The 17,826-nt window shown below is 38.0% G+C and overlaps 1 protein-coding gene and 1 long non-coding RNA gene across 8 annotated transcripts in view; one reads left to right on the top strand and one right to left on the bottom strand.

Moving 5' to 3' along the window:
• Positions 1-17,826, top strand: part of LOC143018152 (uncharacterized) — a 322,520-nt gene that overhangs the window by 95,799 nt on the left and 208,895 nt on the right. For 6 of the 7 annotated variants that reach the window (XM_076173292.1, XM_076173293.1, XM_076173290.1 and 3 more), the window contains one exon: positions 15,822-15,848. The exons of the other annotated variant lie outside the window; for it this stretch is intronic. In XM_076173292.1, coding sequence (XP_076029407.1) covers positions 15,822-15,848 — 27 coding nt within the window. The remainder of the gene's footprint in view (positions 1-15,821; positions 15,849-17,826) is intronic. 7 annotated transcript variants of the gene reach the window in all.
• Positions 1-17,826, bottom strand: part of LOC143018154 (uncharacterized) — a 221,675-nt gene that overhangs the window by 58,840 nt on the left and 145,009 nt on the right. The gene's annotated exons all lie outside the window — the stretch shown is intronic.

The following is a 17,826-nucleotide window of genomic DNA, read 5'->3' as shown; positions in this document are numbered from 1 at the left end:
CATGTTCTTGTCTTCGACTTTTATGATGATCAGTTCTACATTACCTTTGCCCTAAGGAATTTTTGTCACATTCAAGTTTTTCTTGGCCTAGAACATTATTCCACCTCCCTGTTCCTTGTCTCTTTTTAATCCAGTAGTTGTATAGTCCATGTCCAACATTGATGGATGGTATTTCACCCCTTAGTTTAGTCTCCACAATTCTCATTATATCTGTTCCTTCTTCTAGCAGGTAATCATTAAGTTCATTCAGGCCTGAAGTTAATCCGTCGATGTTGGTATAGGCCACTTTCATTTTTTTTTTTTTTTTTTTTTTTTTTTTTTTTTTTTTTTTTTTTTTTTTTTTTCTTCTTTCTTCTTCTTCTTCTTCTTTGCCTCCTCCTCCTCCTCCTCCTTTGGTTAGCCCATTCTGATGTACCATTTCCTCAGTCTCATATCGATTACTCTGCAATGGAATTCCTTGCTTTCTGTCTCCGTTCTCTTCGCATTTTTTTCCTTTGCTTCATCTCTTAGTGTCTTCTTTTTCTACATACATACATATACCAAGGCTTTTTCCCCCTTACCAGGGAGGTAACCAAAAAGAAAAAGGCATAAAATCATTCCCACCCATTCCATCCCTGAACACACTCCACACCCCTCCACCCTCCCTCTTATCTGAACACCTCCTGAATGACGGGTCATCCCTGCACCTTGTCCACTGCCCTGGGTCAGAAGCAGTGTCGCAAGACATAGCACATCCACAGCAAGGCCGCTTCATTAAATCGGCGACCCCCCCCTCTCCGTCCCCCCCTTGCTTAAAAGAAGAGGACGGGGAGAAATCCCTTTAGGCTGCGTCAAAAATTTGCTCACACATACGACCTCACCCCCCATCCCCCCGCCCATTCCACCTCATGCAATCACAACATCATCCATATACAACCATACTCCATTCACCCTTGTCTTCTGTCCTCTCCCATCCTTCCTCAACAGACATTCCCCTCTTCCCCAAAGCCCCCTTCACCCCATCCATCCACCTCATCCTAGGACGTCCCCTCATGTTCACTCCCTCCACATCTGCCTTCCACACCTCTTTTACTAGTCTTTCTTCACTCATTCTTTCCATGTGTCTGTCCAAACCATCCCAATATTCTTTCATCAACCCTATCTCCCAGCTCCTTTTCCATCCCTGTTCTCCTCCTCACCTCCTCATTTCTCACTCTATCTAGCCTAGTAACCCCCATTATACTTCTTGGACATCTCATCTCAAACACATTCAAACTCCTTCTCTCTTCTTCTCTTATATTCCATGTTTCTGCCCCATACAGTGCTGTTGGCACAATCACTCCTTCATACAGTCTCCTCTTAGCATCCATTCCCAAATGTCTATTCCTCATTACACTCTTTAATCCACTAAGGCATTTACTCGCTTCTCTCAATCTACATTCTACCTCCACTTTCACTCCATCTTTCCCTGCCACATTTGCACCCAAGTATCTAAAACTATCCACTTCCTCCAGTCGCTCTCCCTTAATGCTCACTTCCAGTCTACTGCCACTTTCACCCCTTGTACATCTCATCACCTTACTTTTACCCACATTTATCTTTAGCTTTCTTCTATCACATTCTCTCCCAAACTCTGCCACCAACCTCCTCAATCCCTCCTCCGATCCTGCCACAAGCTCAGTGTCGTCCGCAAACAACAGCTGGCTCACCTCCCACTTTTCTCCATTTTCTTTAACCATCTCCAATCCCTTGCCCACTACCCTTGCATTTACCTCTCGCACCACCCCATCCATGTATAAGTTGAACAGCCAGGGCGACATAACGCATCCCTGACGAAGTCCCACCTTTACCTCGAACCACTCACTCTCTCCATTTCCAATCCTGACACAAGCTCTACTACTCTCATAAAAACTTGACAGCTCCTAGAAGCTTTCCTCCTATCCCGTATATCTGCATAACCTCCCACAGTGCCTTCCTGTCTACCCTATCATAAGCCTTTTCTAATTCCTCAATACTCGTTTCTCATTTCTGTCTCTGTGTTAAGGAATATCCACTTTGGAATGACAGGGAGAAAGATGCCTAGTCCTCTCCACTGTGTCCCGTCATTGTTATCTCAAACAACTTAAGTGGAAAAACTTTGTGGCAGTATTATTTTTCTTCCACCACAAGGTTCGGCAAAATGAGAAAATGAATATTCAGAGAAATGGTATAGGACAGTAACAAGAAAGGGGGGACAGCATAATGGAGGGACTGTCGCAGTATAATAAAGTATCATAATTTTGCTATGAATAGAAGTTTCCTTTACCACAGAGAAAATGATGTGTGCCTTTGGTTTTAGGGATGTCCCATATAGACCCTAAAGTAACAGGTTCATGCTACTTAGCAGTTTTTAACCCCACAATATCATGCAGCCAATACCCCAGACAGGGATATATGTAAATTAAATGCAGTTTGGAATGACATTCTGTGATGTATAGGTATATGACATAAAGTGTGGGAAAACAGGTTTGAAGCGTTGCCAAAACATGGGCCTAATACTGTCATCATCTAGTTGCTTAAATGTGCAAAAGAAAAGAATATGGTACTCAAAAAATTAGTATATCCTTAATAGGCATGATCTATTGTTTAAATGGATATCTTTAGATGATTAATGGTATATGTTTGGCCAGTGCTAATTTTAAGTGGCATAAGAAGGGCATAGTGGCAACCTATATCCTTGTCCTCCTCTACCTTTTATAAACTAATATTAAGTTAAGTATTATTAAGAGTAAAATCTATTGTCAAAAGTAAAGTGGCCCCCCCCCACCCCTTTTTTATTTTTTTAATAAAAAACTTTTAGTCCAGACAGGTAATAAGTGGAAGATTATACATCTTATGTTGCATTGGCCATGTAACTAAGTTTTGCTCCAGGAGTGTGTATAAATATTATATACAGTTGTCTCCATTTGTAAGTGCTCCAGTGGCAAACATATTTTTTGGAATTGTCAGAGCCAATCTTTGGGCCATAGATTTACAATGTGCATAACTATCACCATCCCTTCAAATAAATTTTTTTACATAGTAAATTATATAAATAATACATGTTACAGCTCTCAAGAAAATGTCTGCTACTGTAGTTCTTAAAAGTGAAACCAAACAAACTTCAGAGACAACATTTAGGATATGTGAGGGAAAGAAACTAAAGGTTGTTCCTAAAATGTGGTGAGGGGGGAGGGGGAATAGTAAAAATTGCCTTGAAATTTTAATATGGAAGGAAAAATATAGGTATAGAGTAAATGTAACAGCAGATGAGGAAATAGAGAAGCAAGTGGAGAAGGCAGGGAAATGCCCACTATGGGCATGGTTGAGGGTATGAAAGAAGTTTTGGATTTTAGGGTAAGCTATGAAAGAAAATAAAAGCATCGGGGGATTGTGGTGATAGTAACGATGGTGTTGAACAAGAAATTAGTGCAGTGTTCCCTCGACCACCCTTATAAAGTGGAAGAGGCCCATTGAATATAGATAGAAAAGATACATAGATGAACAAGGTCCAGACAAGATAGTATGGAAATGCATAGTGAATGGCAGGTTACAGATTAGTACAAATAGTGTAAGGCAAGTGTGGAAAGGAAGAAGAGGAATGTAGGAAACAAGATGGAAGTAGAGTTGGTGTTCTCCCTTGGAAGAAATGTATATACTGGTGCACAAAAAGAGTGGAGGGGAAATATTATGGAGAAAACGGAGAGGTGGAGGGGAGAGTAACAAGTAAGGGAATTAATCACTTCAGTATAACTCAAATTCTCATGCACAACATTGGCAGCCATATGTAATTTGCATCACACTAGGAATATGAAATATAAAGTCACTGCTGTATTACTCATTCTCTTTTACTTTTGAGTAATAATAAATGCAGAAAACATGATTAAATTCGTTCACAGTTGGATAACCCATGTAACCCCCCCCCCCCCCCCAAAAAAAAATCATCATCATCAAGACACGTACCCACTCGTGCCTCACAATGCCTATGTAGGCATCATGGTACCAAAGTGGTTAAAGTGATATTAAAGTTGCAAGGGAGAACTGTGAAGAATATAAAAGTTAAATGTAGTGGGAAAAAGAGGAAACTGTAATTAGAGCATGTCAAGGGGTACATTTTAGAGGAAAGAAATTATCATGAAAAGCAAGGATACTCATAGTGTACTGCATTGTATTGTCTTGTAGTTTAGGTGTTAACACCATGGCTTGTCTGGGGACCTGCTGTCTTGTATTTATCAAATTGTAGTATACAGGAAAGGAGCGATGTTTGTTGGGTCCTGTCTCCTATTTTCTAACTTTCTAACATAACTAGACTCAAATTCATGTACGGTTTCAACTTTAACTATATCATTGATTTCCAAATATAATATTTAGATTTGAACTCTTGTATTGTTTGAGCATGGGCTATATCACCTAAGCAATTCCACATACCATGAACCACAGGCGGGGATGGATGGGTAGAAAAGAGCTCTGATATACAGTGCTTTTTCAATAAATTTGAAGTAAACATCTAGCTTGTATTTACATTTGGGAAAGAGAGCTGTGTTTATCGAATGACCAAAATGATAAAATAGAGTAAATTCAACATTATTGTTAAATGCACAAAATGGAGAAGGATGAAAGAAAAAGACGAAAAAGTGAGCCAACGAAGAAAAGATTGGACGCGAGCAGAGTGGAATCACCATTGGGGGTCATACCTAAGAAATCTTGTATGATTGAAACCCCAATATCAAATCAAGGGTTTGATAATAATGTATTTTCAGGGTTCATAAAAGAAAGTGTATTACTAGGTAGATGTTTAGAACTGGAAAGGAAATCTAGGTATTAAAATGCCCTAAAAAATTGGGAGATTGCAGAATTGATCTGAAAGCTGAATACAGGGCAATGAGGTGAACCAGCTGAAAAGAGCTAATGCCGAGAATAACAGGGAGCTTAATGATCTAAAAAGGGAATTAAACATGGTCAGAAGTGAAAATGAAAGAAAAAAAAATTAAGATAAAAAAAAAAAAAAATGAGGCTTTGAAAAAAGAAGTTAACAAATACAAGCAGTGACCGAGAAAGTTGGAGAAACAAATAAAGGGACAGATCAAAATAAAACATCAATGGAAAGTGGAACATGAAAATAAATAACTTTTAAAGAAATACAGTAGCGAGCATAAGTTAAGGGACAGTAAAACACTTTCTGAATAAATATTTCTTGTAACTTGAGTATTTAATCAAGAGACCTGTAAACTGACACAGATTTACATACACTTCTAGTATGAATTCTGATGAAGTTTCAAAGCAATAGATAGACCGGTTAGTAAATAAGTAGAAGAATAGTATAACAGTTACATTTCCATGTAGTGCAAAAGTTAAGGGACACCATAAAAAAATATCAAGAGTATCAATAATTGGTGAACGTACCCTTGTTCTGAATAACCTCATTGCATTGTTTACCACAGGAACCCATTAATGTTCTACAAAACTCCGGAGTCAACTTTTTCCACTCTTCTTCCAAATATTCCCATAGTTTGTCCTGTTTTTCTGGATTTTTGGCTTGCGCACGTTCTCCAATGATCTTCCATACGTTTTCTATTGGATTAAGATCAGGGCTTTGGGCTGGCCAATTCATAACTGATATCCCCTCGTCCCACAAGAATGTGGTAACGGACTTGGCTTTGTGGCAAGGAGCATTATCTTGCATGAAAATGGGTGGTTGTGCAGCTGCAGCTCGTAAACTTGGTAGCGCATGCTGTTGAAGTAGCTCCTTGTATACAGCTGCATTTACTGTACCATGCAGGCGAACAAGCGGTCCAGGCCCGGTAGCAGAAATGGCTCCCCACACCGTCACACTACCTCCTCCAAATTTCACTGTCTTTTTGACGCACTTTGGAGAAAACCTTTCACCTAATTTGGGTCTGACATACTTTTTTCCATCAGACCTGATCACATTAACCACTTCACTCCGGACTTAAATCTCGCGGGCAGCAGCCAATGCCAGCCGTACGACGTGTCGTAATAATACTCGCATCATAAAATATAGTCACCGCTTATATCGATCGTTCTCTCTTTCACCCGCGAATTTTGAAAACCACAGAGAATGGGATTCAGGGCACATTTGGAAGAATGTAAAAACACAGGGGTGACTACAATAAATATAATCAAGACGCCGATATGGCAGCGTCACGAATCCACTTGCTCCTCATGACGCCTACGTGTGCGGCACCGTATGGAAGGGGTTAAACTTGGATTCATCACTGAAATGAACTGTAGCTCATTGTGCGTCCGACCATACAACATGTTCTTGGGCAAACTTAAGACGTCGTTTTTTTATTTTTCCTTGAGAGCAAAGGCTTCTCAGCAGGGACACGTGCCAACAAACCAGCTTGCTTCAGTCGACGTGAAACCGTAAATCGAGACACTGTGCCACTGGAAGTTTCACCCATCTCGCGAGAAATTTCAGCTGCAGTCTTAAAACAGTCCTGCATGCTCTGTCTCACCATCATTCTGTCCTCTCTCACATTGGTTTTTCGAGGTCTGCCGGTCTTTGGCAAAGTTTTAACGTTTCCTGACTGTTTGAATCTAGCTACAATGCGTTGCACGATACTGCGAGATCTCCCTATTGCACGTGAAATCTCTGAAAGTGATAATTCATCTTTGTGTAAAGACACAATGCGGTTTCTCTCTGCTTCAGACACTTGTTGACGTTTTGCAGGCGCCATGATGTATTTTAAGGCGTTCCAATAATGTACAAGCTTAAGCTATAATTGGCTTGATGCAGAACATATTATAAATGCTTACAAATAAGAGCTAAATTGACATCAACAAGGTTTTTGGTTGCATTTTTTGGTGTGTCCCTTAACTTTTGCACTACATGGAAATGTAACTGTTGTACTATTCTTCTGCTTATTTACTAACCGGTCTATCTATTGCTTTAAAACTTCATCAGAATTCATACTAGAAGTGTATGTAAATCTGTGTCAGTTTATAGGTCTCTTGATTAAATACTTAAGTTACAATAAAGATTTATTCAGAAAGTGTTTTACTGTCCCCTAACTTATGCTCGCTACTGTAGTACAGCAACAAGTGAAGTGGAAGAAAATGCTAAAGAAATGGTAATAAAAGTAAGAAAAAAAAAGAATTGGTACAGACACACTGTGGATTAAAAAAAAAAAAAAAAAATGCATAGTAGTTTATGGTATTAAAGATAAACATAATGTACCTAGATACCAAAAAAAAAAAAAAGAAATTGCAAAAAAAATTCTAAAAGAGATGCAAGTTTTGTCTTCTTTGGCTTCTATTAGGTCTTTTTTCTCCTGTGCTATTACAAGGAAAAGTTCTTATTAGAGAGATGTGCCAAAAAATGGTAGATTGGGATTTGAAATTGGATAGCAAGTTGCTTACAATATGGAAGAAGTTGTGTGAAAACTTTAGGGAGGTTAACCCATTAAACTCCGATGACAAGATTCTTGTCATTTGGTCAAATAAAACATAAAATCATAAAACACCAAAATGTTTGATCAAACACCAGAAAAATATGACATCAGTTCTCGCTTCGTGCGAAGCGAGGACTGACGTCATATTTTTCTGGTTGATCAAACATTTTGGTGTTTTAAGATTTTTTTTTTTTACCAAATGACAAGAATCTTGTCAACGGAGTGTAATGGGTTAATGACTTATCCTTTAAAAGGAAAACTTTCTGTTCTGAATCTCCCCTTAAATTATTTGTTTTTGCTGATGCTTCTAAGGAAGCCTATGGATGTGCCATCTATGTAGGGCAAGAAAGAAGAGAGTTAAAGGAGTCTAATGGCTCTCTTCTATTTGCCAAGGTCAAGGTGGCTCCTATTAAACAAAGAACATTACCTTCTTTGGAGATTATGGCAGCTTTACTATCTTTGAAATGCCCCAAAACTATTTTTGAGGAAGGACTGGTGTCTGCCCCACTGGTTGATTATGTGGTACTCCTTGTTGATAGTCAAATTGCTCTTTCTTGGATCCTGACCAACAAAGCTCCTAAGAAGAATGTGTTTGTTAATAATAGATTAAAGGAAATTTCCAATCTTTTGGAAATTTTCAAGGCCAAGTATACTCCTATTTCCTTTCTTTATGTTCCTTCTGAACATAATATGGCTGATTTTATAACCAAACTTTGCAGTGCTAAGGTGTTCAAGAAAAAATTAAATTGGTGGGTTTATGGACTAGAAAGGTTGATGTTGCCACCTCATACATGGACGAAGGGTCACTTGGGATGTATTCCCTCCATCATCAAGGGAGGCATTGTCATGCAGCTGTTGTCCAAGTTGTCTTCCTCTTATTGATGTCTTAAAGTTTTCTTCTTAGAGCAAACTTTTACACCACACATCTTTGATTTTTAAGACTGTCTTTTTGTTTAAGAAGTCTAATGCAGACCCAGTTAAGGCTGCTTCTAATTATTTGATGGATATAATGCAAAGGGATTCCTTCCCCGCTGAATTGGCTTATTTACAGAACTCCAATACTAATGACATACCTCATTTGGTAAGTCAGATGAACTTGTTCTTGGACAAGAATGGTTTGATAAGGTCCAAGGGCAGAGTTGACAAGAACATTGATCTCAAATATGGTATTGTGACCCCCCCCCCCCCGCCCCTTTTTCTCTCTCTCTCTCAATCTCTCTCTCTACTCTCCAAATCTCATCACTTGACTAAACTCTTGATATTCTTTGCTCATTGCCAAGTAATGCACATGGGACTGCAAGCTACTCTTAATTTCCTTCGCATGCATTGATTCTGGATCTTTAAAGCCAGACGAGCTGTTTTAAACATTTTGAAAGGTATAGTTTGTAAGAAACATAATTCCCATGCTGTTAACTATCCTTCTCCTTCCTCTTTACCTGCCTCTAGAGTAAATTTAAGTGAGCCTTTTGCCCATACTGGTGTGGATTACACGGGTCATTTATGGGTTAGAGACAAATGGAGATAAGGTCAAGGCTTACATTTTGATATTTACTTGTTTTAATACTAGAGCTGTCCATTTGGAAGTCATGGATTCTATGTCCACTGCTGCATTCATTTTGGCTTTCGTTAAATTTACTAACAGATATGGAATTCCTTCAGTAGTTTATTCTGATATAATGCCAAATCCTTTATACAAGCGGGAAGTATTATTGGACAACTTCTCTCATCTTCTGAATTTGAAGAGAAGTTTAAAACTTCCCCTGCTCAGCACAGAACTATCCCTGTTTATGCTACATGGTATGGTGCCACTTGGGAAAGGTTAGTTCAGACGGGGAAACAATGTCTCTATGAGGTATTGGGTAGGTCTGTTCTTTCCCTGGCAGAGATTGCCACTCTTTTGTCCAATGTTCAATTTTTTTTTAACAATAGACCTCTTATTGTTCCTGTGAAAACAAGGTAGATGTTATTACCCCTAATCATTTCCTTATAGGAAGGACCATTCCTTCCTTGATGTTTGGCGATTTGGAACAAGTCCCTGAATGGGAATAAGGAGAAGACTATCCTTCTCTTCTTAACTTAGTCATGGACTGTAGGGATTATTTTTATGAAGAGTTTCAGAAACAATGGCTGACAGAGTACTTGGTCAGCTCAAGGAAAAAGGATAGAGCTCCGTACTACAGTTCTAGAAGCTGGGAAAAGGGTGACATTGCTTTTTTGAAACTGCCTTTAAAACCAGACCCTTCTGGCCCTTAGTTTGTGTTGTTGAAACTTTTCCTGACCAAGACCATGTGATATGTACAGTCTCTGTCATTAAGCCCAATGGAAACTATATCATAGTCAACATTAGACTTTTAATCCCTCTAGAGCTCCATGCTGAGTTACATTCCTGTCATTAGGATGAATCCCCTGGGGATCCTATTTTGGCTAGCAAATTGGAGCCCTTTGAAGAGGCCTCAAATTTGGAGGAGGTTATTTCTTTGGAAAACGACTGTGTCGCTCCGGAACCTACCTCTTTGAGACCTTCTCGTAAGACTGCGCTAGCCTCTAGAGACCAAGTAAGGTCTCTAGCTCTTAAAAAGTTATTGTAAATTTTCCTCGAAAGTGTTGTATTCATTAAACACTTTCTTTTTGTTGTCGGGGAGGTTGTGGTAATTGTTATTGGGAATCTTAGTGTTTACTTTAGTTCAGGAAACTTCCCCTCTAAGTGTTATTTTCTTCAATTCAGGAGCCTTTCCTGAAACTTCGAACCATGCCTATTGTAACTTTAAATAAGATACGATTAAACTCCTCTCATCTTTATTTCGTTTATTAAATCTATGTAAGTATTTTGGTTTAATAAATCAGGAATTAACTTTGAGAAATTACTTAAAGTGAATATTAACCCGTGGCCTTCTGAGCTCTTTTCGAACTCGTAAGAATCCCTTGGTACACTGTGCACACTAATGTCAGAACAGTAGTCAGATTACCCTGAGCTCAGGACGAAGAAGGACTTCTTTTTTGGAAACCTCTAACCAAGGGATCATGTCTTTGGTTTAGAAGGCCTTCAAGATATCGTATTTCTAAAGCAACTAATTTTAGAGAACCTATGCAGCTTAAAACAAAGGTGACTGGAAAGTTTTCAAATGGAACTACTGAATTATTAAACCATAGTTCATAATGGAGGATTTCCTGAAGGGTAGAAAAATGAGAGTAGTACTCAGAGAAAAGTGTTCAGGTTGGATGGAGGTGATTAGTGGAGTCCTACAAGGATCATTATGCTCAGAGAAAAGTGTTCAGGTTGGAAGGAGGTGATTAGTGGAGTCCCACAAGGATCTGTATTGGCTCCAGTAATGTTTGCTATTTATGTGAATGACATGGATGATGTGGAATGTTACATGAGCTTCTTTGAAGATGATGCTAAATTGTTGAGGAAAGTGAAAACTGAAATGGACTGTAAATCACTACAGAGAGACCTGAACAAGGTTTGGAAATGGAGTTAGAAGTGGGAGGTGGACTTTAACATTGAGAAATGTAGCATAATGGAATTTGGAAAATGTAAAAAAAAAAAAAAAAAAAAAAGAATATCAGGACAATATATAATTGAAACTAAAGAGGTAAAGAAAGTGGGATCTGAAAAAGACCTGGGAGTAATTATCTCAAACATGTCCTCTGATAAACAAATAAACAAAATTTTCGGAGAATCCTATAACTTACTAAGATCAATAAAAGTGGTGTTTACCTATTTGGATGAAGAAATAGTTAGAAAAATATTAGTTACACTAATAAGGCCTAGACTGGTGTAGCTGTGACACAATGGTCACCCAGTACCAAAAAGAATATAAAGAAAATTGAAAGAATCCAGAGAGCAATCACAAAAGTGGCCCCAGCACTTTCAAACTTGTTAATGAAGAGTGACTGGCTAAATTGAAATTATTGACTTTGGAATAAAGAAGAGAGGCAACCTACTGACCATCCATAGAATCATGTAAGGCATGGAAATACTTGATAGAAAAGACTTACTTTTATTGGGACAAGAGAAACAGAAGAGGACACAGAAAGAAACTCAAAAAGGATAGCTATAGAAGAGATATGAAGAAAAACAAGTTTTCCACACAGTGGTGAACACTTGGAACAAACTGGATGAAACAATAGTGTGTGCAAAAACCATACATGAATTTAAGAACAAACTAGACATTGTGAGATACAAAGGCAGGACACCACGAGTGTAGCTCCCCTTCCCATAAGATACATCTAGGTAAATATATATAAATTGCAAATTGAATAGATAGGAGGAAAGCAAAACTATTCAGGGTCACAATAAAGCCAAAATATCTCTGATTTCAACTTTTGCAGAGAGAATGGAAAGGAAAATAGTGTCCTTCATCTCCGAAGTCACTCATGATAGAAAACGTAAAGATAAAATTTAATTTTTAGTTGTACATCACAAACTTGCTATATCTATAGTAATAATTAATCATTTTGAAGGCTTCATGCCCAAAAAGGAAGGCCATTGATAAGATTAATCAATATAGTACAGAAAGTAAATTTGAAAAAAGATAAACATCAGTTGGATACTCTGCCATGGAGGCAAGTGAAATTCTTACAAAATTGGAAAGATTTAGGGAATTTCCTCACATGAAGCTAGATTACATGATCTGGAGAAAAAACTTGTTAAGGAAAAAGAAACAAACCTGGCCGAAAAAATGAAGTTTGATAAATTGAGAAGGGAAAATGAAACTTTAGGCCATGGAAGAAAAAAAGGATTGTTCAATAATAAATTAGGATAGGAGAAATATAGTAGGAGCAACAGAAAAGAGGTAGCTTGGAAGAAGGAATAGTCAAGGAAATAAAAAAGAAACTTTACTAAGATGTTGTAGGTGAGTCTAGATGTGTCTAACTCTTTGGATGCCAAGAATACAACACTGGAAGTTACATCAAGAAAAAGAAATGCAAATTATTAGGGAAATTACATCAACAACTCAAGAGAAGGATTTGGATGTAATAGACTAGATTGATAGTATGTATAGGAGACAAGTATAAGAGAAATTGCACACATTCAATGAAAATAAAGTTGAAGTTGCAAGCTATGGTAAAAGAAGTAATCAGCAAGTCTTGGAAGCTAGTACGAGAAGAAAGGTTAAGAAATATTTGGATTAGGAAAGATCCTAATAAATTGGAACAAGCAAAGACACAAAAGCTCTTTTAGAGGAAACCAAAGCCAAAAATTATAGGAGGACCAAAGAAAAAAAAGAGCACTTGGAAAGGAAGTGTCAAAGAAGATTCCAGGGGAAATACCCTGTTCAGTATAGCAATGGAGTTCACTGACCCAGTGGTTAAAGGAAGACCTGGGTAAGAGATGACATTCCCACAAGATAATCTATTACTAACCAAAGAGCCAGACAACATCAGTTCCATGATCTACCTTTACCCAATAGAAAAAGATTACCTTGTTACAATTGAATTTCATTTGGAGGATAAGGAAATATAGCCAAGCAATGAATCACACAGGCAAGGGAGAGACAATTTTTGGAAAGCAGATTACTTAAGGTTGATAAAATTCTTCGAAAAAACAAACTGGGAAGAATTCTTTAATACCACAGAATTAAAGAAGAAATGGGAAATCTTTCTTGAAGTTCAACCTGTGAGTGAACAAACATGTGCCAAGGACTAGAGAAAGGAAGTAAAAACAGGACTGGTTTAACAAAAAGTGTGAGATTGCAAAAAAGCCCAGGGATATGGCTTGGGGAAAAATGGAGAAAGAATAGAAGCATTAAAACAAGCTTACAAACAAGCTAGGAATGACTATATCAGAATTTGCAAGCTGGAGAGCAGTAACTAGCAGAGTTCCACAAGGTTCAGTGCTTGCACCAATAATGTTTCTTGTCTATGTTAATGACATGATGGAAGGAACAACAAGCTATGCCAACATATTTGTAGATGATGCAAAAATCACGAAAAGGGTGAAAATGAGGAGGACAGTAAAATATTGCAAAAAGATCAAGATACTATTCTTGCATGGACCCAAGAATGGGAAATGAAGTTCAAAGCCTAAAAATGCAAAGTACTGGAAATGGGCAGTAGTGGTAAAAGGCCATCCTTAAACTATTCCTTTTGAAGAGAATCCATTACAAAAACAAAAGAAGAGAAAGACATTGGAGTCTTTGTAAAAGACAACCTGTCACCTAACAGACATATAAGCAGGATTGTGGGAGACATGTATGGACTACTGCAGAAAACTAAAAGTGGCATTCCATTATATGGATGAAGAGATGATGATAAAAAAAAATTAAACCCTGATATGTTCAAGACTGGAATATGCATCAGTAGCATGGTTCCCACACAGATTGAAGAATATAAGCAAGATTGAGAGAATACAAAGGGCAGCAACCAAACTGGTCCCCAGCCTGGCAGATAAACCATATGATGGAAAACTAAAAGCACTGGGTTTACTAATGTTGAAAGATTGAAGAGGAAGGTGACACAATTACAGTGTTCTTGCCACTAAAAGGGATATATTGCAGTGATAGAAGCAATCTGATTAACCATTTCAATATGAGTCAAAGTCTTGCACGCAGTATTGGCTGCCATGTGTACAATGCATCACACTAGCATTATGAAATATAAAGTACTGCTGTATTGCTCATTCTCTTTTACTCTGAGTAATAATAAATACAGAAAACATGATCAAACCAGTTCACAGAATCTGGGGGTATCAAATGTACAACTACAAAAAAATATATAATCAAGACGCAGACACCAACAGCTTCGTGTATCCACTCATGCCTCATGACACCTATGTAGGTGTCATCATGCTGAAGTGGGAAAAGGTGGTAGGGTTTTATGAGGTCATGGAAGTAAGATAAGAAAGACCACATGTTAAAAGGATGTGAAGAAATGCAATTGCCCATATAGATGTATAAATATATAGTACTACATCTCATTAACAGACTAAAAGGGGGGTAACAATGTCCGTTGATGTGAATAATCAGTTGATTTGGAGTGGTTTTTGGGTGGCATAGTGATTGCATGCACTAAACAATAGCACCAAAAACACCGAAAACATAACAAAAACACTGCAAACACAGCTAATTAACATCCATTAATGAGAGGTAGTACTGTATATTTACCTAGTATCATATAGGAAGGGTAGCTATGCTGATGGTGTCCCATATTTGTATCTCGCAGTGTCTAATTTGCTCTTAAATTCATGTACGGTTTTTGCACACCATACATGGCATAGCTTAGGTGATATAGCCCAAGCTCAAACAATAGATGAGTTCAAATCAAATCAAAGTATGATAATTGGAAATAAAATTATAGAATTGGAACTGTATGTGAATTTGAGTTAAGGTGTATCAGAAAATTAGAGAATAGGAGACCGGACCCAATGATCATTGCTCTATTCCTGTATACTACAATTAGGTAAATTCTCTCTCTCTTTCTCTTCCTCTTCCTCTCTCTTCCTCTCCTCTCTCTCTCCTCTCTCTCTCTCTCTCTCTCTCTCTCTCTCTCTCTCGTGATAGAATAGATAAGCTTAGTGAGGAATGTTTGCTGTACATGATTTCAAAGAAAGTTGAAGTGTTATGGTACCCAAAGTGAGTACCAGGAAGTTAAGCTCCTGCCTTGAAGGTGAATGAGAAAATCATCTCCCCACCACTCCAGTTTAAAACCGATCTATAACCTCACCCTGCTTTACTTTTATAACAGAGATCTATGTGTATTCCTGAAAATCATTAGTTTGTTACATTGGATTACAAGGTTGTAGTCAGTGGAGCATGAAGCAACAGTTACTGTTATGTACTGTTGTCTAGTTTGTGGGAGAAGTAAGCCCTGTGATTGCATAGAGAAAAAACTTTATGGATTACTGGGGAAGTGGGATTCAAATATCTGAAAGCCTACCACCATTACCCCACAACACTTCTATTAAAAAACACAGGTCATCAAACACTCCTTCGTGAACTACCAAATTATTTACTTAACCAGACTTCCCCCAGAAATTGATCCAGGAGAGGAAAACAAGCAACAATTGCTCAGAAATGTTAAAACGCAATTGGCCTGAAAGAAACATTAACACTCAAGGTGCAATCACTACACAGAGGATACAGCACTTCATACTATGATGTCCAACACTTGCTCCAGTCTCCTCCACATAAGTCTCTTCATCAAGTCTGTTAAAGGCTAAATCAGTTGTTATGGTCAATATCCAATAGACTATGGGTCTCTTGTAGTAGAAAACCAGGGGAACAGATTGATTTTGTGTGGAGGGGAGGGAATACAAGTTATTAATAACCAAAAACTTGCAGTAGAGTATGATCAATATAGTGCCAATTGAGGCTTAGCTTTATTGTTTAGTGTATAAGTTGTAAAAGTATTTTTAGAACTAGGTGTGCTTTACTAACAAAGTTGACAATTAATAAATATTTCTTTTAGATGCGAAAGGCCCAACAAGAATCAAAGGTACGTATTGAATTAGGCTTTAAATGAGCAAATCATTGCGCATGGTGGTCTTTTGTATCATAGTTTGTAATACAAAAATGAAAACTGGATATACACTTGGACCTCAATAATTGTGGTTTCAGTAACATTCAATTTTCCCAGCTTAAGGTAAAATTACTTCACCAATGGAAAAAAATGCCTTGTAACTCTTTCCATTGTTTGGGCTTCTTGCCTTTTATTTAATTTTTTGTTTATTATTATTTTATTTTTGTTTTTTCTCCTAATATAGCATAATTACAAAGGTTGTAGTGTTTTAAACAACATATTGTAGTATGTCATACAGGGTTTTGTTTCATTGTAAAAAGCTTGTAAATTATGATATTAATGTTTCCCGAAAGTTGATTGACAGGCTTTCATGGACTTGATTATGTATAGTGACATTTAAATATTGTATGGAATACATATGGATGGTTCCTCTCATAAGAGACTGTTGGTAAGTGCAGAGACAAAAGAGAGAATATAGATGCTTCCAAGGACAAGAATTTTGAATGAGAACAATAAAGATGATTGAGTAGGGACTCCAGACCCACGAGTGGAATATTTTGAATAAGAAAATGTACATGCACATGGAGAAAATATGATTGGTTTAGTTACAGTCTATTACATCATACTGTAGACAGTCCCCCACATCAGTGAGGAATGTTAAGGGCTGAAGATGAGCTCACTTCTGCCACATATGAATTTAGTGTAAGGGTGGAGTATACATAGGATAGAAAGGTGTATGACTGGTTTTGCGTGTGTGTATATTTCAAAATGAGGCATCAGGTGAGTTTTACAATATGTAAACTATAGTTATTATGTATAAAGCCTTAGTATGAGCACCCATTTTTGTGTCTACCCTGGAGATTTGAAGTGTTTTTTGTTAGAAGGGTGTGTATTACTGAGCTACCTGGGGCCTAAATGATGGGTAATGATGCAGATGAGAAAGAAGGGAACTATGGAAATGTTTTGCCCAAAGAAATGTCATGTAGGTTATAAACGATGTAAGTGGAAATTTGTGGGGATGTAAAGAGGGTAATGAAGATTACAAATATATGCTTGCCAATGTTTAGTGCAAGAAAGCTGGATAATCTTGGTACCCCAGGCTCACTCCAGTATATCTGAGGCAGGTGTGGGCAACCTTTACTAAATGTGGCTTGCCAACAACTTTTCTTTGGCATGTGAAACCCAGGCTCACCTAAGAAAGTAAATGCACTGCCAACTTCATTGCCAAATTATATATTTCAAAATTATGTAGTAAATTTCATATGTATAGATATATCCATATACCAAGAGTTTTTTCCCCTTATAAAGGAGGTAGCTAGGTCAGAGGCACATACCTATTCCCCCCCCATTTCACTCCCCTCAATCACCCTTTTCAACCTGCCCATCTCGGCTTCTCATGGATGACAGGCCATCCCTGCATCTGCCAGCTGTCCTGGGTCAAATGCAATGCAGCAAGACATGGTACATCTACAGTAAGGCCATTTCAATTAATCAGCGACTCCCTCACTCTGTCCCCCTCATGCAGAAAAAGAGAAGACTGGGAGAAGTTCCTTCATGCCGCATCAAAATATTACACACATAAGCACCCCCTACCCACATCCTCCCCTTCCTTGCATAACAGTATCATCCATACACAGTCACTCATCACTCATCTATGTCTCCTGCCTTCTCCCTTACTTGCTCATTGCCCGCATCATCCCATCTATACATCTCGTCCTTGGTTGTCCCCTCAGGTTCACTCCCTCCACTTCTGCCTTTCACACCTCATTTACTAATGTTTCATCACTCTTTCTTTCCATGTGTCCACACCATCCCAATAATCTTTAATCAGCCCTATCTGCCCTTTCCTTTTCCACTCCTGCTCTCCCCACCTCCTCGTTTCTCACTCTATTTAACCTAGTAACTCTACCATACTTCACAAACATTGCATATCAAACACATTTAAACTTTTCCT

Source organism: Oratosquilla oratoria, chromosome 34 (genome assembly GCF_046742065.1).
Source record: "Oratosquilla oratoria isolate Oo_2021 chromosome 34, ASM4674206v1, whole genome shotgun sequence".
Taxonomy (NCBI): domain Eukaryota; kingdom Metazoa; phylum Arthropoda; class Malacostraca; order Stomatopoda; family Squillidae; genus Oratosquilla; species Oratosquilla oratoria.
This window is presented reverse-complemented; position numbering and strand designations above follow the sequence as displayed.